This window comes from Sapajus apella, unplaced genomic scaffold (assembly GCF_009761245.1).
Source record: "Sapajus apella isolate SASKATOON/1434 unplaced genomic scaffold, GSC_monkey_1.0 scaffold123, whole genome shotgun sequence".
NCBI classification, from domain to species: Eukaryota; Metazoa; Chordata; class Mammalia; order Primates; family Cebidae; genus Sapajus; species Sapajus apella.
This window is the reverse complement of record NW_022437063.1, coordinates 2564051-2586574: the sequence shown is the minus strand read 5'-3', so window position 1 is coordinate 2586574 and position 22524 is coordinate 2564051. Positions and strand designations below refer to the sequence as shown.

The 22524-nt window shown below is 38.7% G+C and overlaps 1 protein-coding gene across 1 annotated transcript in view; it reads left to right on the top strand.

Moving 5' to 3' along the window:
- The window catches only part of SMC1B (structural maintenance of chromosomes 1B), a 78546-nt gene that overhangs the window by 27382 nt on the left and 28640 nt on the right, over positions 1–22524 (top strand). The window contains exon 12 of the mRNA XM_032261456.1: positions 2829–2975. Within this exon, the coding sequence (XP_032117347.1) occupies positions 2829–2975 (147 nt within the window). The remainder of the gene's footprint in view (positions 1–2828; positions 2976–22524) is intronic.

The window sequence follows — 22524 nt, the reverse complement described above, 5'->3', positions numbered from 1 at the left end:
TATGTGAATGTTGGGAAGTCTGTAAACCACTAGTTTTAGTTTTCTCATCTAAAATTGGGGAAATAATATTACCTGTTTTATGGGGTAAGGAATTAAATTAAGTAAACATGTAAAATGCTATTATAGTGCCTGGCAAGTAGCTCTCAAAAACGGATAGTAATTTTATAACTTACTAGTCAATTAACACATTTAATCTGGAATGTCTAGAATTGCAGATAAACACAAAGCAGGCAATTCTTATGACACATGAGGATTTCCAGTGTTAAATTTATTGACTTATCTAACATGATTAACTTTTCATACATTTTGGTGTTTCTGATCAATAGTCTTAAGCATAATGTGATCACTATCATTGATTTCTACACGTTAAATTGAAGCAAGCGTAGTAAGTTACTGTTTTTCTTATTTTGCTGCCTAATTATACTAACGTTGACTTTTGTATATTTGTATATTTCATAGAATTGATATTCAAAGATTTGTATAGTCAAAGAAGTCACATGAAGATATGATTGCTTATTCCTTCATATAACAAATATTTATTGTTTCTATCTTGTTCATAATAACCTCTTCACCCCTTTCGGTTGTATCTTATTTTTATCAGTAGTTCAGAATTTTAATCAGCTGTATCTTATTTGTATTTTAACTGTATCTCAGGACTTTGAAAGAATTTTCTCTGTGTTTTAGATTGGGTCAAACAATTGGATAGATGTCACGTTTTCATAGAAATCATCTGGTGACTCATCTGGAATTTTTGCTTTTGGTTTTCTATATACTTGATACCATGTTTTAGAATTTTATTTATTTAAACATTGCAAATAGTATTAAATATTTTGGTTTACTTGTAAACTATAGTATATACAAACTACATATAATATCTATAAACTACGAATATGAATTACATTAATTCTGCTAGCTATAGTTTGGTCACCATATTTTAGTGATAACTCAGTTTTCACATATTTTTAAAATTTATATACCAGAATTTAAAAATCCTGAATCTCTTTACATATATGTAATTATTCTGTCTGTTCCCTTTAACCAGAGATACAATTATTTGTTTTCTTCTCCTATAGACTGGTTGGTTGTTACTCTAAAATACGTATATTATAGAAAGATCTACTTATACTGTGCCCTTTTAATATGGTGAAGCAAAAAGCAGACCCAGAAAAATGTCAGCAGCTGGACAGTTTTTGAAAAGATTATTTTTTCCAAAATTGCACGTATTAAACAATAGTGAATAATGTGCAAGTTACTACTTGGTTGAGTACCATCTGGAATAAAATATAGTTTTAATCTAAACTTCATTCCTTGTATCAGGATAAATTCCAGAAATTAGAATGAATTAGAAATGTTAATATAAAAGTAAAAACAAACTTTCTAAGAGAAACCATGGGAAATTTTTTCTTTCTTTTGGAAATGGAGTCTTGCTCTGTCACCCAGGCTAGAGTGCAGTAGTGCGATCTCTACTTACTGCAACCTCTGCCTCTCAGGTTCAAGTGATTCTCGTGCCTCAGCCTCCCAGGTAGCTAGGATTACAGTTGCCCCCTACCATGCCTGGCTAATTTTTGTATCTTTAGTAGAGATAGGGTTTCACCATGTTGACCAGGCTGGTCTTGAACACCTGACCTCGAGTGGTCTGCCTGCCTCGGCCTCCCAAAGTGCTGAGATTACAGGTGTGAACCACCACACCCGGCCTGGGAAATTTTTCTTAATCTCAGAGACGGGAAGTCTTTTTCCAATATGACAAAAAACCCAAAAGCTATAAAAGATGAATGAATTCACCTAACAAAGAGTTTCTATACAGCAAAGACTAAGAAAAATCAAAAGAAAAATGGCAAACTGGGGAAAATATTTGTAGCTTTTAGTAAAGAGCAAATGTTCTTACAGATCACTATGGAAAAGAACTATAATATAGTTGGAAAATGGACAAGGGATATGAACAAACTTGTTTTCATGAAAGGAAATAATTCTTGAATGTGAGAATGCAACCTCACTCATATGGGAAATACCCATTAAAATTACACTGAGGTACTATTTTCACCTGTCAGATTGACCAACATCAAAAAGTTCAGTAATACTTTATGGGGAAAGAGAGTCTTCTGTAGGCCGGGCACGGTGGCTCAAGCCTGTAATCCCAGCACTTTGGGAGGCCAAGGTGGGTGGATCACGAGGTCAAGAGATCGAGACCATCCTGGTCAACAAGGTGAAACCTCGCCTCTACTAAAAATACAAAAATTAGCTGGGCATGGTGGCGCGTGCCTGTAGTCCCAGCTACTCAGGAGGCTGAGGCAGGAGAATTGCCTGAACCCAGGAGGCGGAGGTTGCGGTGAGCCGAGATCGCGCCATTGCACTCCAGCCTGGGTAACAAGAGCGAAACTCCGTCTCAAAAAAAAAAAAAAAATAAAGAGAGTCTTCTGTTCACTGCTGTGGGAACTTAAATTTATACCAGTTCTGTGAAGGGCAGTTCTCTCACTTGTACCTGTGAGGAACTTAGCATATAGATTAACCTACATGTGTGAAATGATGAGTGTACAAATTTTATTCATTGAATCATTGGGTATAATAGGAAAAATTGGAACCAATCCAGATATTGATAAAAGACTAAATCAATAATTTTATTCCCTAGAATTTCTTTGGGTCTTAATGAAATGGGTTTTATATTTGTGGTTTGCTTGTTTGGGTTCTTTTCATAAACTAGATATTTTATTAGTAAAGTTCAGTAAGTGGCTTTCTCATGTTTTATTCTCAGCTGTAAAAATTGCCACATCATGTCCTTATGTTTATCTTTACGTACATGTCTCCAGGGTAAAATACTTTTAATTTTACAGACAGTAGCCCTTGATGGAACATTATTTTTAAAATCTGGAGTGATCTCTGGAGGGTCAAGTGACTTAAAATACAAGGCTAGATGCTGGGATGAGAAAGAATTAAAGAATCTAAGAGACAGACGAAGCCAGCGAATCCAAGAGCTAAAGGTAAATCCGTACCATAAAAGTTGTAATATACCAAGTAGAATAATTACGTTTTTAAACGAGGTGGGTTTTTTTTTTAATATAATAACAGTGCTGCTTCCATAGTTTAAAAATTCAAATAATACAGAATGTAATAAAAATAAAAAATAAAAGTCTTTCCCTTAATCTTCCTTATATGTCAGTGGTATTTACTAAACACAGTTTGATGCATAGCTTCCAGAAATTTTCTTTGTGTGTGCAAGTATATGTATTATTTTTCCTATTTTCTTTGTTTTATGATAGGTTCTTGCTATAAATATTGCTTGCAGTAAGTTTTTGATTTAATATCAATGTTACTTTATTTTTAATGAATCCTGCCTGCCTGGTATTTCATAGTATAGATTTTTTTTATTTACTCAGTCCCCTGTTGATGGACTTTTTGCTTTTTGCTGTTATAAATGCTGTAGAATTAAACAGTCTCTCCCTCTAGAGAGGGAGAATAACATAGTACCTAAGAATATAAATTCTGTAGCCAAGCTGCCTAAGTTTGAATCCTGGCAGTGCTACTTACTAGTGATATGACTTTGGTCAAATTATCTAATCCCTTTTTAACTTCATTTTCCCATTTGTAAAATGGGAATAATTAAAGTACCTTCTGTTTGGGGTTGTTATTGTAAGGATTAAGTCAAATAATCCAGATAAAATACTTAAAACAATTCCTGACATATGAAACCCTATATTGTGTGTTGTTATTATTACATATTTGTTTGTTATATCTTTAAGATATGTGTATTTAAAACATTAATAGATATTGGTAAATTCCCATCAAATGAAAACTTGTAGTAAACTGTGCATGTCCCTAGATTGCAGTACTGGATATTAGCAAATATATTAATCTTTGCTATTCTGATTGGTTAAAAAAAAAGTGTAAGTCACTTGTTTGATATGCTTTTATTTTTTGAGACAGGGTCTTACTCTGTTGCCCAGGCTGGAGTGCAGTAGCGCCATCTCAGCTCACTGCAACCTCTGCCTCTCAGGCTCAAGTGATCCTTCCATGTTAGCCTCCTGGTTAGCTGGGGCTTACAGGTGTGCACCACCACGCCAGGCTAATTTTTATATTTTTTGTAAAGATGAGGTCTCACTGTCTTGCTCAGGCTCACCTCAAATTCCTCGGCTCAAGCAATCTTCCTGCCTTAGGCTCCCAAAGTGCTGGGATTATAGGCATGAGCCACTGTGCCCAGCCTGATACGCATTTCTTAAAGTACAACTGAGGTTGGCCATTTCCTCGTGAATTTAATGGTCCTCTGTAATTTTTCCTTCTGTGAATGGCTTATTTTCTCTGCACGTTTTTCTAGTAGGTTGTTTATTTTATTACCTATTTTAAGAATTATTTGCATTAAATTAGTCCTTAGTGACATATATTGTAAACATTTTTCCATTTGACTTTTTAGTCAGCCTTAGTTGGAATATAATTTATATACAATAACAGTCACCAATTTTAAGTATAATTTAGTAAGTTTTGACAAATGTATGTAGTCACGTAACTACCACTGCACTCACAATATAGAACATTTTCATCACCCCTCAAAATTCCTTTAGGTACCTTTTAGTTAGTCCCCTCTTCTGGCCCCTTTGGGGCCTCATAGTCCAATCTACTTTCTATTATTTTAGTTTTTCCTCTTCTAGACTTTCTTATAAATGGATTCATACAGTCATTAGTCTTTTTTGTTTTCTTCACTTAGCCTCATATTTTTGAGATTCATGTTGTATGTATCAAAAATTTATTCCTTTTTAATTGCTGAGTATCTCTTTGACATTAGCTTTGTTGTGTCATACATGTGTTTTTAATCTTTAGCCAAATTTATTAATCTTTTATAACGTCAGGATTTTAGGATGTGTTATGCTTAGAAAGACCTAATTCTTTGTGAAGATCACAAAAGAAGTTCCATACTGCTTCCTTCTAGTGCTTTTGTGTGTTTAACATTTGTATTTTTGATTCATCTGGAATTTATTTTGATGACTGGGGATCCAGCTTTATTTTTACCAACTGACTTACCATTTTACAAAAGTATCATTTGTCAAGTATTTTAATTCCCCCATTTATTGAAGCCAAATTTTACAGATGCTAAATCAATATAGAATGCTTTCAGATTATTTATTTTTTTCCATTTAGTTTTCTTCCTTGGTTGATTCAAGGCGAAACCCCATGTCTACAAATATATATATATGTATAATTATATAAATAGATGTATAATTATATATATATAAATATATATATGTGTCGGTGTGTGTATATGTATGTGTATATATATATTTTCAAGAAGATATTTTGGCAAAGCCACTTGACTAATCTTCATCTTTTTCTGAAGCATAAGACTGCATTTTATGTTTTAATCTAAGGTATAGAAATATTCAGCTTTTAAAGATTTTACAGATTTAGGCCTAGGCACAGAGAAAGTTCTGGGAAGGTGGCAACTTGAAGTGAATCTTGCTTCCCATCCATATCCATGCTAAGCTCCCATCTGTCTGTCACAACCTGAACCAAGTGGCAACTAGGTGGGAGTGATGTCTTGGGTTCTAAGGCAGGCTGCTGGGAAAAGCTGATACAGGGCTTCCTCTCTATTAATGTAAAGAGTACTTGGGTAAGAATCAGGACATAGTAGAATCCTGGGAGTAAGTTAAACATTTGTCTCATGTGAGGATGCCTGGTCTTCTTGAACCCCATGAAGCTAAATACTAGCTTACCAGGAAGTTTGTGGCTTCCCTATTCCTGAGTTTGGAAGAGTCGAGGGATACCAGAGAGAAATCTTTTCCTCTATCTCAGTGTGGTCTCTGTCTCAGAATGGTACTGATAGTCTTCTCTTGTAATCACTCGCCCACACAGATATAGAAAATCCTTGCGGAGTGCTGCTATTTAGGGTACTTTAATATTCAGACATGATCCTCATTGGGCAAAGAAATACATAAATGTATCTGAGGTTTTCTAGGAGCCAGGTAATAACTTCAACAAAAAAAGTAAAGGAGCATTAAGGAAATTCAGTGTAGTGTCATCCTTCTGCCAATCCCCAATGCACAAAAAGATTTTCTAGGACTAAAAAACATACTTCTGACCAGGGGTGGTGGCTCACACCTGTAATGCCAGTACTTTGGGAGGCCAAGGGGGGTGGATCACCTGAGGTCAGGAGTTCCAGATCACCCAGGCCAACAGGGTGAAACCCTGTCTCTACCGAAAAAAAAAAAAAAAAAAAGAACTTTTTTTGTGTTTGTTTTTTAAAGAGACAGTCCTTGCTCCATCACCAAGGCTGAGGTTCAGTGTTACCATCATAGCTCAGTGTAACCATCATAGCTCAGTGTAACCTTGAACTCCTGAACCCAAGGGATCCTTCCACCTCAGCCACCCAAGTAGGTAGCTAAGACTACAGGGGTGTACCACCAGGCCCTGCCAATACTTTGTTAAATTTTAATTTTTTTTGTAGAGACAAGGTCTTACTATGTTGACCAGGCCGGTCTTGAACTCCTGGCCTTAAGCAACCCTTCCACTTTGGCTTCCCAAAGTGCTGGGATTATAGGTATGAGCCACCACCTCCAGCCAAAAACATATTTCTTAACTATAAAATGTAGTAGATGAGTTGAAGGAAAGGATGTCATTGTTGAGAACCAAATTTGTAACCTGGCAGAAGAACTGAGTGGAAGAAGCAACTCAATAAGAGTAACAAAATTACAAAGATAAGGTATAAGGAAAATAGAGACTGAGCAGATAGACACAGGAAACTTGATATGAAACTAATAAATTCTTGAGAGAAAGAACACAGAGGAGAAAATTAAATTAAAAATAAGAAACTTTCTCTAAGGATCAACTTTAATTTACCAGTTGAAAGGACACACAGAGTTTTGTACGTTTGGTGAGAAAGGGCCCACAACACAGATCTGGGTGTAACTCCTTAACTTGTAGGTTACAGAAGCAATGCTAAGCCCTTCAAGAAAAATTCCTTATACATTTAAACAATAGAAGAAAAGCCCGTATCAGACTGCAAAACTGGATGAGACTGTGCAATAATAGCTAAAAGGAAGAGGACTACAACCCAAGATGTTAGTTACCTTTCAAGGATCTGCCAGTAAGCAAATTCAGAGGTAATTATCCACATACTCCATGTGACAAAAATACTGGAGAAAGTACTCGTAAGTGGCTGGGAGCAATGGCTCACACCTGTAATCCCAACATTTTGGGAGGCCAAGGCTGGTGGATCACTTGAAGCCAGGTAGGAGTTCAAATCCAGCCTGGCCAACATGGTGAAACCCTGTCTCTACTAAAAATAGAAAAATTAGCTGGGCATGGTGGCTTGCACCTGTGATCCCAGCTACTTGGGAGGCTGAGGCAGGAGAATCACTTGCACCCAGGAAGCAGAGGTTGCAGTGAGCCCAGATCATGCCACTGTACTCCAGCCTGGGCAACAAAGCAAGAATCTGTCTCAAAAAAAAGTAAAAAGGAAGTACTCTAAGCAGCACGTGAATTAGAATAGACCTAATTATAATAAACGAATAGTGCTAAACTAACTCAGCAAAGTCAAGGAATTGGAAGTGAAGAGAAAGGTCAGTGTGTTCCAAAGGTCTCATCTGTGAGGGGAGGAAGTTAGAATATTCTAAAACCATGTATTAGGGTGCAGGGGGACAGGAGGGACTAGAGTGTTAAAAAGTATACCAAGCTAACACAGGGACAAATAGAAAACGAATAAAAATGAGTGAAAAGAATAAAAAGTAAGATGGAAGAAATAAAAGTTTTATATGTCAGTGATTACAGTCAACTTAAGATTTAAGTCTCCCATTAAAAGAACAAGATTCAAAGATTAAAAAACCAAGTGTTATTGACAAGAAGGCTTTTTTAAAACTGAATGTTGAAGCTGGGCACAATGGCTCATGCCTGTAATCCCAGCACTTTAGGAGGCCAAGCTGGGTGGATCACTTGAGGTCAGGAGTTCAGGACCAGCCTGGACAACACAGTGAAACCCTGTCTCTACTAAAAATGCAAGTATTAGCCAGGGGTGGGGAAAAAGGAAGGCAAAAAATTGAAAACATTATTTTGAAGACTTGTAGCCAAGAAAAATTAGAATTTGGTCCAAACTGTAAAAAATAATAAAAATTGAAAAACAGGCAAGACTGGAATCTAACAAAAGACAAGTCTTGGTAGTACTGATTTGCTGTATTATACTTGGCCTTATTATGTCTATACAGTGTAGCAAGAATAATTTTACATCAAGCCCAATCTCTAGAAAGACCATTATAATTTCCCTTTCATTGTAGACAACTTGATCATATAGAAGTTTTTTTTTTTTTCTGTAAATCCTTTTATTGTGGCTTACACAGACCATTCATAATATGCTTGAACTTTGTGGTTTGTCCTGAGCATCACTTTTTCTTTCTATTTATTTTTTTGCTTTTTATTTTTTTTATTATATTTTAAGTTCCGGGGTACATGTGCAGAACATACACGTGTCATGGTGGTTTGCTGCATCCATCACCCTGTCATCTACATTAGGTATTTCTCCTAATGCTATCCCTCCCCTAGCCCTGAACCCCCCTGCTATCCTTCCCCTAGTCCTCACCCCCCGACAGGCCCCAGTGTATGATGTTCCCCTCCCTGTGTCTATGTGTTCTCATTGTTCAGCACCCAATTATGAGTGAGAAAGTGCAGTAATTGGTTTTCTGTTCTTGTGTCAGCTTGCTGAGAATGATGGTTTCCAGCTTTATACATGTCCCTGCAAAGGACATGAACTCATCCATTTTATGGCTGCATAGTATTCCATGGTGTATATGTGCCACATTTTCTTTATCCAGTCTATCATTGATGGGCATTTGGGTTGGTTCCAAGTCTTTGCTATTGTGAACAGTGCCGTAATAAACATACGTGTGCAGGTGTCTTTATAATAGAATGATTCATAATCCTTTGGGTATATACCCAGTAATGGGATTGCTGGGTCAAATGGTATTTCTATTTCTAGATCCTTGAGGAATCGCTACACTGTCTTCCACGATGGTTGGACTAACTTACACTCCCACCAACAGTGTAAAAGCATTCCTGTTTCTCCACATCCTCTTCAGCATCTGTTGTCTCCTGATTTTTTAATGATCACCATTCTAACTGGCATGAGATGGTATTTCAGTGTGGCTTTGATTTGCATTTCTCCAATGACCAGTGATGATGAGCTTTTTTTCATTTGTTTGCTGGCTGCATACATGTCTTCTTTTGAGAAGTGTCTGTTTGTTTCCTTTACCCAGTTTTTGATAGGGTTTTTTTTCATGTAAACTTGTCTAAGTTCTTTGTAGATTCTGGATGTTAGCCCTTTGTCAGATGGGTAGATTGCAAAATTTTTTCCCATTCTGTTGGTTGCTGGCTTGCTCCAATGATAGTTTCTTTTGCTTTGCAGAAGCTCTTTAGTTTAAGTAGATCCCATTTGTCAGTTTTGGCTTTTGTTGCCATTGCTTTTGGTGTTTTAGCCATGAAGTCCTTGCCCGTGACTGTGTCCTGAATGGTATTGACTAGATTTTCTTCTAGAGTTTTTATGGTGTTAGATCTCATGTTTAAATCTTTAATTCATCTGGAGTTAATTTTTATATAAGGTGTAAGGAAGGGATCCAGTTTCAGCTTTCTGCATATGGCTAGCCAGTTTTCCCAACACCATTTATTAAATAGGGACTCCTTTCCCCATTGCTTGTTTTTGTCAGGTTTGTCTAAGATCAATTGGTTGTAGATGTGTGGTGTCATTTCTGAGGCCCCTGTTCTGTTCCATTGGTCTGCATTTCTGTTTTGGTACCAGTATCATGCTGTTTTGATTACTGTAGCTTTGTAGTATAGTTTGAAGTCAGGTAGCATGATGCCTCCAGGTTTTTTTTGTTTTTGTTTTTGCTTAGGATTGTCTTGGCTGTGTGGGCTCTTTTCTGATTCCATATGAAATTTAAGGTGGTTTTTTCCAGTTCTGTGAAGAAAGTCAATGGTAGCTTGATGGGGATAGCATTGAATCCATAAATTACTTTGGGCAGTGTGGCCATTTTCATGATATTGATTCTTCCTAACCATGAGCATGGAATGTTTTTCCATCTGTTTATGTCCTCTCTTATTTCCTTGAGCAGTGGTTTGTAGTTCTCCTTGAAGAGGTCCTTCACATCCCTAGTTGTATTCCTAGATATTTTATTCTTTTTGTAGCAGTTGTGAATGGGAGTTCACTCGTGATTTGACTCTCTGTTTGTCTATTACTGGTGTACAGGAATGCTTGTGATTTTTACACATTGATTTTGTATCCTAAGACTTTGCTGAAGTTGCTTATCAGCTTAAGGAGATTTTAGCTGGAGATGATGAGGTCTTCCGAATATACAATCATGTCGTCTGCAAATAGAGACAATTTGACTTCCTCTTTTCCTAATTGAATACCTTTATTTCTTTTTATTGTGTGATTGCCCTGGTCAGAACTTCCAATACTATACTGAATGGGAGTGGTGAGAGAGGGCATCCTTGTCTTGTGCCAGTATTCAAAGAGAATGCTTCCAGTTTTTGCCCATTCAGTATGATATTGGCTGAGGGTTTGTCAAAAATAGCTCTTATTATTTTGAGATACATTCCATCAGTACCTAATTTATTGAGAGCTTTGGCATAAAGAACTGCTGAATTTTGTAGAAAGCCTTCTCTGCATCTGTTGATATAATCATGTGGTTTTTGTCTTTGGTTCTGTTTATGTGATGGATTACATTTATAGATTTGTGAATGTTGAATCAGCCTTGCATCCCAGTGATGAAGCTGACTTCATCATGATGGATAAGCTTTTTGATATGCTGTTGGATGTGGTTTGCCAGTATTTCATTGAGGATTTTCACATCAATGTTCGTCATGGATATTGGCCTGAAATTTTCTTTTTTAGTTGTGTTGCTGCCAGCTTTCGGTATCAGGATGATGTTGGTCTCATAAAATGAATTAGGGAGGATTCCCTCTTTTTCTATTGTTTGGAATAGTTTCAGAAGGAATGGTACCAGCTCCTCTTTGTACCTCTAGTAGAATTTGGTTGTGAACCCGTCTGGTCCTGGACCCTTTTTGGTTGATAGGCTATTAATTGCTGCCTCAATTTCAGACCTTGTTATTGGTCTATTCAGGGATTCAAATTCTTCTCAGTTTAGTCTTGGGAGGGTGTATGTGTCCAGAAATTTATCCATTCCTTCTAGATTGACTGGTTCATTTGCATAGAGGTGTTTGTAGTATTCTCTGGTCATAGTTTGTATTTCTCTGGGATCGATGGTGATATCCCCTTTATCATTTTTTATTGCATCTGTTTGATTCTTCTCTCTTTTCTTTTTTATTAGTCTGGCTGGTGGTCTAACTATTTTGTTGATCTTTTCAAAAAACTAGCTCCTGGGTTTACTGATTTTTTTTTGAACTTTTTTGTGTCTCTGTTTCCTACAGTTCTGCTCTGATCTTGGTTTTTTCTTGTCTTCTGCTAGCTTTTGAATTTGTTTTATCTTGCTCCTCTAGTTCTTTTAATTGTGATATTAGGATTCAATTTTAGATCTTTCCTCATTTCCCTTGTGGGCCTTTAGTGCTATAAATTTCCCTTTAGACACTGCTTTAAATGTGTCCCAGAGATTCTGGTACATTGTGTCTTTGTTCTCATTGGTTTCAAAGAACATCTTTGTAGGGCCCACCCCTACAGGGTCCTATGAGTCCCTCTCTGCTGGTGCGGAAAAGAGAAACTGTGGAAATAAAGACACAAGACACAAAGATCAAGAGAAAGAGAGTTTAGGTCCAGGGGTCTACTGCCAACCAAAGCACGGAGTCCGGCAGTGGCCCTGGGTGCCTGGTCACTCTGACTTTTATTGCATACAAAGCTGGAGGCAGGGCAGGTAGGGCAAGACATTGGCAATTAGTGATAGGGTCAGATAAATCACGTGTCTCAGAGACAGGGGCCCAGGACTTCAAGTAGCTGAGGCGAGGAGAAAACCTAATGCATCAGCACTTTTTCTATACTTGTCAAGAAAGAACAAAGACATTAAGATTTGTTACTTTTACTAATTTTTATCTTCTAAGAAAAAGAGGAACCAGGTGCAGAAGCGGAACATGGAAGTAGACACAGAACATGACCGCTGAAGCACAGCATCACATAGAGACAATTAAGTCCCCAGATGTCTGTGGGCCTCCCTGACAGTCATCAGGCCTACTGCAGGAACTTGGGGGAACAGAGTTTTCTCCTAACTCCTCTGAGGAAGGAGACATCTTGGACATCTCCTTCCATAGCTGGCTAAACAGTGAGTGCTTTCCCAGCACTGGCGCTGTGCACAGTCAGGGCACCCTCCAGCAGCTCTTACACGGGCGTGACAGAGGGCATCTTGCCTTAGGGTCACCTCTTTCACAATGTTACTTCAGTTCCATGCTTCATGACCCAGGAATCATGAGTAAAATTAAAAGGTTATATTGAGTATATATATATGATTACATATGAATAACTATGTGACTATATCTCTAATTCTTTTCTAGTTCAGTATTTATATGGGAACAGGCTGAGGCTTCAGACCCTTGTCTCAGCACTTGCGGGGTCTCCCACCCACACATCTTTATTTCTGCCTTTATTTCATTATCCAGTAGTCATTCAGGAGCAGGTTGTTCAGTTTCCATGTAGTTGTGCGGTTTCGAGTGAGTTTCTTAATCCCGAGTTCTAATTTGATTGCACTGTGGACTGAGAGACTGTTATGATTTCTATTCCTTTACATTTGCTGAGGGGTCTTTTACTTCCAATTGTGTGGTCAATTTTAGAAAGCAATGTAGTGCTGAGAAGAATGTATATTCTGTGGATTTGGGGTGGGGAGTTCTCAAGATGTCCATTAGGTCTGCTTGGTCCAGATCTGAGTTCAAGTCCTGGATATCCTTGTTAATTTTCTGTTTCATTGATCTGTCTAATATTGACAGTGGGGTGTTAAAGTCTTCCACTATTACTGTGTGGGGGTCTAAGTCTCTTTGTAGGTTATTAAGAACTTGCTTTATGTAGCTGGGTGCTCCTGTATTGCTTGCATATATATTTAGCTCTTCTTGTTGCATTGATCCCTTTACCATTATGTAATGTCCTCCTTTGTCTGTTTTGATCTTTGTTGGTTTAAAGTCTCTTTTATCAGAGACTAGGATTGCAACCCTGCTTTTCTTCTCTCTCCATTTGCTTGATAAATCTTCCTCCATCTCTTTATTTTCAGCCTATGTGTGTCTTTGCACATGAGATGGGTCTCCTGAATACAGCACACTGATGGGTCTTGACTATCCAGTTTGCCAGTCTGTGTCTTGATTGGGGCATTTAGCTCATTTACATTTAAGATTAATATTGTTATGTATGAATTTGATCCTCCCATTTTGATGCTAGCTGGTTGTTTGCTCATTAGCTGATGTAGTTTCTTCATAGTATGTTGATGGTCTTTACAGTTTGGTGTGTTTTTGCAGTGGCTGGTACTGGTTGTTCCTTTCCATGTTTAGTGCTTCCCTCAGAAGCTCTTGTAAGGCAGGCCTGGTGGTGACAAAATCTCTCAGCAGTTGCTTGTCTGTAAAGGATTTTATTTCTCCTTCACTTATGAAGCTTAGTTTGGCTGAATATGAAATTCTGAGTTGATAATTATTTTCTTTAAGGACGTTGAATATTGACCTCCCCCCCACTCTCTTCTAGCTTTTATGGTTTCTGCTGAGAGATCCACTGTGAGTCTGATGGGCTTCCCTTTGTGGATCACCCCCGCTTTCTCTCTGGCTGCCCTTAGCATTTTTTCCTTCATTTCATCCCTGGTAAATCTGACAATTATGTGTCTTGGGGTTGCTCTTCTTGAGGAATATCTTTGTGGTGGTCTCTGTATTTCCTGAATTTGAATGGCCTGCTTTGCTAAGTTGGGGAAGTTCTCCTGGATAATATCCTAGAGAGTGTTTTCCAACTTGGTTTCATTTTCCCCATCACTTTCAGTTACACCAATCAAACATGGATTTGGTCTTTTCATATAATACCATATTTCTTGGAGGCTTTGTTCATTTCTTTTCACTTTTTTTCTCTAATCTTGCCTTCTTGCTTTATTTCATTGAGTTGATCTTCAGTCTCTGATATCATTTCTTCCACTTGATTGATTCAGCTCTTGGAACTTTTGTATGCTTCATGAAGTTCTTGTGCTGTGTTTTTCAGCTTCATCAAGTCATTTATATTCTTCTCTATGCTGGTTATTCTAGTTAGCATTTTGTCTGTTTTTCAAGATTCTTCGCTTCCTTGCATTGGGTTAGAACATGCTCCTTTAGCTCTGAGAAGTTTGCTATTACCCGCCTTCTGAAGCCTGCTTCTGTCAATTCATCAAACTCATTCTCTATCCAATTTTGTTCCCTTGCTGATGAGGAGTTGCAATCCCTTGGAGTAGAAGAGGTGTTCTAGTTTTTGGAAAATTCTGCCTTTTTTTGTGCTGGTTTCTTCCCATCTTCATGGATTTATCTACCTTTGGTCTTTGAAGTTGGGGACCTTTGGATGGTGTCTCTGAGTGGATGTCCTTTCTGTTGATGTTGAAACAATTACTGTTTGTCAGTTTTCCTTCTAACAGGCCCCTCTGCTGCAGGTCTGCTGGAGTTTTTCTGGAGGTTCACTCTAAACCCTGCTTGCCTGGGAATCACCAGTGGGGGCTGCAGAACAGCAAAGATTGCTGCCTGTTGCTTCCTCTGGTAGCTTCGTCCCGGAAGGGTACCCACCAGATGCCAGCCAGAGCTCTCCTGTATGAGGTGTCTGTCAGCCCCTGCTGGGAGGCGTCTCCTTGTCAGGATAGACAAAAGTCAGGGAGCCATTTAAGGAGGCAGTCTGTCCCTTATTAGAGTTCAAATGCTGTTCTGGGCAGGGATGTCTTAAGTCTGCTGAAGCTGAACCCACAACCATCCCTTTTCCCAGGTGCTCGGTTCCAGGAAGGTGGGGGCTTTATTTATAAGTCCCTGACGGACTGCTGCCCATTTTCACAGATGCCCTGCCCAGCATGAAGGGAGTCTAGTGACAGTCCCCCTGCAGAGGCCTTGCTGAGCTGCCATGGGCTCTGCCCAGTTGCTGTGCAAACTTCCCAATGACTTTGTTTACACAGGTGAGATTAAAACTGCCTACCTGAGTCTCAGCAATGGTAGACACCTCTCCCTGCAGTGAGCTCCAACATCCCAGCTCAGACTGCTGTGCTGGCTACAAGAATTTTAAGCCAGTGGATCTTAGCTTGCTTGTCTTCGTGTGGGTGGGACCTACAAAGCCAGATCACTTGGCTCCCTGGCTTCAGCTCCCTTTTTCAGGGGAATGAGCAGTTCTGTCTCACTGGCGTTCCGGACGCCACTGGGGTATGAGAAGAAGAAGAAAAAAAACTGAAGCTAAAACAACCAGTTTTGTGCTAGAAACTTAGGGTGCTGGTGCTGTAGGCACCAGAGGGAATCTCCTGGTCTGTAGGTTGTGAAGACCGTGGGAAAAGTACGGTATCTACGCCAGAAGGCCAGAGTTTCAGGAAAAGTCCCTAATGGCTTCTCTTGGCTAGGAGAGGGAGTTCTCCTGTCTCTTGCACTTCCTGGGTGTGGCGATGCCCCACCCTGCTTTGGCTCACCCTCCTTGGGCTGCACCCATTATGTAACCAGTCCACATGAGATGAACCTGGTACCTCAGTTGGAAATGTGGAGATCACCCCCATTCTGCGTTGTGCTCGCTGGGAACTGTGCACTGGAGCTGTTCCTATTTGGCCATCTTGGGGGAAATCCTCGCATCCCTCTTTCTTAAACAACCAGTCACTTTATTCTAGGACTCAATTTACCATACAAGATTCTTTCTCATATAAAATTATTTCTCTTTAAGCTTTCTTACCAAAAATAAAAATAAACCTCTTTTTATAACTTTCTTTACTTCTCCGTGATTTCCTGGTTCGTTTTACCTTGTTTTATATATAACCTTTAAATAAGCATTAAATTAGATAAAAATTCTTCTCCTTTTTGAAATGGACCCTTGTTTTAAAAAAAAGAATATTTTCCTACAATATATTTTTATTGAAAAATACCCAAATAATGAAATATCTATTATTTAATATAACTTTAGATTCCAAATTATGATGTTTGTCTACAAGCATTTATCCCATTACATTTGCCTAATTATTTTTAGTCATTTACCTAGATTATTTATGAAAACTGCAATAGTCATCATGTAAAGTTATAAAACCGCCATTGCAAAATTATAACTGAGGCAGTGAAAAACATCTGACTTAACTGACCCCACCTTGCTGCTGAGCTCCAAGCTATCCTTGTTCGTTCCTGGGCATAGGCCAAACTAACTTTGGGAAGAAGTTAGCTTATAGTTTAGCTTTGAAACAGTAACAGTCCTTTCCCAAAACAAACCTTACTGCCTGTGGACTACACTGCCTAACGCCTCAAGATTAGAAGTTATGGTAATACTACTAAATTCAAGATGTAGCTATTTTCATTAAACCAATATCAATGTCTTATGTATTAAAAATTGCATAAGCAAAGATCATTCTCTCTTGGGCTGGGCTTATAATTTTATAATCCTGTGCCAAATTTCGACATCTTATACTAATTGGCAGGGATAAGTATGAAATTGCTTAATAAATGTAAATTAAACTGTATTCTGGCAATTCTTAAGATATTTTCTAATATTTCTTTACCAATAATTTTAAAGCTAGCTTATTTATTAAAGATTTTACTTATGTCAACTTGAAAAAGCATTTGACCAGTCTTTTTTCCTGATAAAGTATTTGATTCAAATGCTTTTATTTTCTTAAGCCATTTAATTAGAGCTTTTATTATTTTTAGTAGTGACACATTGTGTACTCATAAATGCATAGACATATTAGGCATACCAATAGAAGTATATTTTACAGTTTCATAAAAAGCTTTTTTTTCTCCCTATGTTAGACTTTCAAATTCTTGATAACTTGTTTCACTACCCTAAGCAGTTGTCAGCTAAATGGCCTTAAATTTGCACATTAAAGGAAACAACTCGTGAAAATCAAATGGCAAAATTTACATCATAAAATACAGAGAGTAAAGGTCTGGTATGCTAGTGGGAAATTAAAATGGATTTAATTGCAAATTAAACATAAAATTACAGAAATTATAAAGGCCTTTTAAATATACACACATACACAAAGAGTCTATAGCTTTTAGTCCACAACTTTAGTCATGAGATAAATACAAATTCAGCAGTTTGCAAACAAAAAACGTGTTGAATCCAAATGGTGGTTTTTATCTTAATAGAAAAATAACAGCAGATTTAAAGCAAGCAGAAAAGAAAATACAGAAAAAAAAGGAAAACTTAAGAACTCTGTAGTTTGCAGGTCAACCTTAAGGTTCTTTTTTCTTAATGAAAGTGTGCACAAAGACCATGATACTTCCATTTTACATAAACTCTGGCCAAGCAGGAGTGCCCAAAACCTATGGAATGCTCAAAAGGGGGTATTCTTGTTTTCTCCACATTCTTAGATTGTTTCCCACTTTTTTTCTTGAAAGGGGGATGTGAGCTGCAGCCTAAGGTTTTTGTGTGGTGTATCAATGCGTGGTGTATCAATGTGTGCTGCTTGTGGGCAGGACTCCAGTGTGTCACCATCGAGTCATTTCTACCCTCTTAAGTGTCTCAGATCCTCTCTCCAGAGGTCTGTGACCTCTGAGAGGGCTTAAAACCCCAGGTGATCTACCCTATGTGCATTTCCTAGATGAGCTGTTTTTAAAATTAATTTTGTTGGAGACATTCCTGTAGGGCCACTGCATGTTGCGGGGGTCAGCCCGCCAGACACTCCCACGAGGCCCCCAGTCACCCGGGGCACCTCTTGGCTGGGAGGAGCCAATGCTCTTTCTCTTCAGAGCTGAGAAAACTCAGTCTCTCACATATCTATGGAAACAACAGTTCAGTTCCTCATGCAAATAGACACAGGCAAGCTGAATCAAGATTCATTTTGGGAGAAAAAGCAATAGAGAAGACCCTTTATGATGCATCTCTGCACTAGAATTAGGATCTTTAAGCAACAACTTTCTAGGAGAGAGAACAACAGTCATGACCACTTCCTGTAAACTGCCCAGCCACCCCTACCTTGTAGCTCTCACCTGCCATTATACAAGCCAAGGTCAAATCCTTTTACAATACAAGGTAATAATCTCTGATACCTCCAAAGCCAAAGAGGTCAGGTTATGCGATACAGGAAAACAGAGCTTTAGACCTAAGACGAATCTGCCCATGGCTCTTGAAACTCCACAAAGAAAACAGCACCCAAAAAGGGGCGAGGGGTGCCTCTATTCTGAATTCTTCAAAGAGATTCAAGTCATTAGAAGCCTTCTCTAGATTTTTTGGTACTGCATATGGTAAAGGGGGAAAGAGGTATAGGGTGGAAAAAAAGTAAATGAAAGAACATTTGTTTTCATTTTTTAAAGACAGGTAGCAAACACAAAAACCAAGTGCATAGTTTCTTTTTTCTCTTTCTTGCAGCTTCGAGGAATTTTAGCCAAATTAGAGAGTGCCTGTTACCCATAATTTGGAATTCTCTCTTGGATTTGACCCAGTCAAGATTTGACTCTCAAATCTGATGAGAGAAAGACCAGAACAAACAACAAAAAAGCCCCAACAATATGATCACTGAGTGCTCTAATGGTAAGGAGAAATTAAGATCAGCTGGTTGTTGAACTTTAGCCAAGACAAAACCCCAATTCAGTTACTTAGTGGTGAGTCTCAGGCTGAAAACTGCATTCTACCATCCTAGAAGCAGGAAATCTCAACCTCATCTTCCCTGCCAACAGTGAGCTCAGACTCCATAAATGAGTTACCTGCCTTCCATTGTTGTGGAAGCAGGAAATCCCTTCCTTGTTAGAAGCAACTAAAATTCCAAAAAAAAAAAAAAAAAAAAAAGGTGGGGGAGTTGTACAGCAAAATAAACTTTAGATCTTGACCCAGATCTCAAGGGAGAATAGGGATTCGCCGAAGGGGATGCTTCCAGATGTAGGCAAATTCTCCTATTGATTCGAACCATAAAGTTAGCACCAATAGAAGGTTTGTCAAAGATCAGGGGAATCTCCACTCAGAATCCCTCCATGTTTACCAAAATGTGAACCCTGAATATCTGAAATGGGTCTCAGTTAATTTGGAAAGTTTATTTTGCCAAGGTTGAGGACGCACACCTGTGACACAGTCTCAGGAGGGCCTGACAACATGTGCTGAAGGTGGTCAGAGCAGTTTGGTTTTATACATTTTAGGGAGACATGAGACATCAGTCAGCATATGTAAGATGAACATTGGTTCAGTCTGGAAAAGGCGACACAGCTCGAAGCAAAGGCAGTGTTACATGTAAATTTTTGGTGCCGCAAAAGAAGTAGCACTCAAATATAAATTTTCTCTCAGGCAATTCTACTTTCTGCAGGCAGGGCACCACTCACAGCAGTCTTGCCACAAGAGTGCAACGAACAAAGAAAAAGCAGGCATGTCTGGGTGTGGCGGCTCACTCCTGTAATCCCAGCAGTTTGGGAGGCCAAGGCAGGCAGATCACCTGCCTTGGGAGTTTGAGACCAGCCTGGCCAACATGGAGAAACCCCATCTCTACTGAAAATACAAAATTAGCCAGGCATGGTGGCGCATGCTTGTAATCCCAATTACTTGGGAGGCTGAGGCAGAAGAATCGCTTGAACCAGGGAGGCAGAGGTTGCAGTGAGCTGAGATTGTGGCGTTGCACTCCAGCCCGGACAAGAGGAAAACTCCCTCTCAAAAAAAAAAGAAAAAGAAAAAGCAGGCATATTTCTATCTAATGTATCTGGCCCCTACTGCTGTGCCCTAATTCCATTGGCTGCAATTGGACCTCATTAGGCTACACCCAATTGGCTATCAACTTAAAACTCCTAAATAGGTAAAGGCAGAGGAGAACAAAGGGAAAAGAGGAAGTAACTTGTGGAATGCTGAGAAAGGTGAAAACACTTCCAAATAAGGAATAGGAGGAAATTATGATCTAAGACTTGCCTGGGCTTGTCCAGATATGCCAGGGCAAATATATGAGCTAGAATGTAAGAATCAAGAGCACAGAAGACACCTCCTTATTATAACTGATCAGCAAAGGTTTTGGGGTAAATTAATTTTTAAAAGAAGCTACTGTCTACTCTCTATTCTTAATAAGCTAAGAGGAAAATTTTTGAAGAGGAATTCTCAGTTATTTCATTTTTCACAGGCAGGACAGCTTGAAGTGGGGGAAGGGGGTTTCAGGTCATATGTAGATAAGATACAGATGGTTGCATTGTTTTGAGTATCTGATTAGCCTCTCCAAAGGGGGCGGTCAGATATGCATTTATCTCTGTGAGCAGAGGGGTGACTTGAATAGAATGGGAGGCAGGTTTGCTCTAACCGGTTCCCAGCTTCACTTTTTCGCTTAGTGACTTTGGATCCCCACAGTTTATTTTCCTTTCACAGAAGTTACAACAAGTACAGTTAGACAAAATGAAATAATTGATATAAATCTTTTACGAGAAAAATAACTTTGCTGATAAATTGCTGTTTAAAAGCTACTACATTTAATAAGATAATAGGAAGGCTACATCAATAAAAATCTGTCGCTTTTTTCTATACTATCAAGAAGCATCTAGATCAGGCATGCTAGCTCATGCCTATAATCCAGTACTTTGGGAGTCCAAGGCAGGAGGATCACTTGAGCCCAGGAATTGGAGACCAGCCTGGGGAACATAGGAAGACCCTGTCTCTACAAAAAATGCAAAAATTAGCCAGGCATGATGGCTTGTGTTTGTAGTCTTGGCTTACTCTGGAGACTGAGGCAGGAGGATTGCTTGATCCTGAGAGGTAAAGGCTGTAGTTAGCAGTGATTGCATCACTGCCCTCTAGCCTAGGCTACAGAATAAGACACTGTCTCAAAAAAGCATCTAGAAATGGAAAAAAGTATTCTGTTCATGATAGGAATAAATGTGAGGCCGTGTGTGTGTGTTTAGATGATGGCACACAGAAAACGAAATTTACAGAAAACTAAATCTTACTGAAAGACAAAAAACAAATGAAAGGAAAAATACACTATATTAATAGGTCAGAAGTCTTCTAATATATAAATTGAATGCAGGTTTTTTGTTGTTGTTGTTGTTGTTTTGTTTTGCTTTGTTTTGTTGTGTTTTTGAGACGGAGTCTCACTCTGTCGCCCAGGCTGGAGTGCAGTGGCATGTTCTTGGCTCACAGCAATCTCTGCCACCTGGGCTTAAGCAGTTCTCCTGCCTCAGCCTCCTGAGTAGCTAGGATTACAGGTGTCTGCCACCGTGCCCGGCTAATTTTTTTGTATTTTTAGTATAGACAGGGTTTCACCATCTTGGCCAGGCTGATCTTGAACTTTTGACCTTGTGATCCACCCGCCTTGGCCTCCCAAAGTGCTGGGATTACAGGCATGAGCCACCACGCCCGGCTGAATGCAGTTTTAATTAAAATACTACTAGGAATTTTTTATTGCCAAAATGATCTTCTGACTGTTACAAATGAAGAATTTCCTGAGACAAAAGAAAACTGACAAAAGAGAATGAAATAGGACTTTCCTTAAGTATGCAGAATACTCTGAAAAACCATTGTAATCAAGTTAATATAGCATTGGCATAGGAATGGACAGATTATTGAAACAACAGGAATTCTAGAAATAGAGTGCAGTATACTTAATGTTCAGCAAAGATGATGTTTCAGTTCAGTGAGAAAAGGATAGATTATTTAATAAATGGTATCGGCACATCTTGAGCAAGTAATTTTGTGCCCATTTTATTGTAAACCAAAAGTATCTGAGGCAGGTCTCGATTAAGGTTAAGGACATGCCTGTGACACGGCCTCAGGAGGTCCCGAGAACATGTGCCCCAAGTCACCAAGCTACAGCTTGGTTTTAAATGTTTTAGGCCACTCAAGACATCAATCAATACGTGTCAGAAGTACCTTTGTTAGGTCTAGAAAGGAAGTAGAATTGGGAGCTGGGGATTGAAGAAAGCACTTCCAAGTTACAGGTAGATTCAGAGTTTCTGCTCCACAGTTGGTTGAGTTTATCTTAAAGACCTGGAGTCGATGGGAGGGAGTGGTTGTGGAGACCAAGTTTTTTTATTATACAGTTGAAGCCTCCAGCAGGTTTTAGAGAGAATAGTCTAAGGTCTCTTTTAATGGTAATGCTGGTCAGCTGTGCCTGAATTCCAACGGGAGGAGGTTATAATGAGGCATGTCTGACCACCCATTCCCATCACAGCTTGAACTCAGGTTAACACTGGAATGCCCATGGCCAAGAGGAGGGGGAGGGGTTCATTTGGTTAGTTGTGGGGCTTAGAATTTTGTTTTTGGTTTACATTATGATGTATATAAAAATAAACATCCAAACAAGATTAAAAAAAAAATACAGATGGATAAAAAAACTTAAATGTACTGTAAAATAATTTTTAAATGAAGATAAAAGCCTTTGTATACTTCGTTGTTTTTTTTTTTTTTTTTTTTTTTTATAAACTTTTTTTATTTTTTTACCCGCCGGAGTGGAATGGGGCGGTCTCGGGTTACCCCCACCCCACCCTCCCCTGGTGTCGGCAATTTTC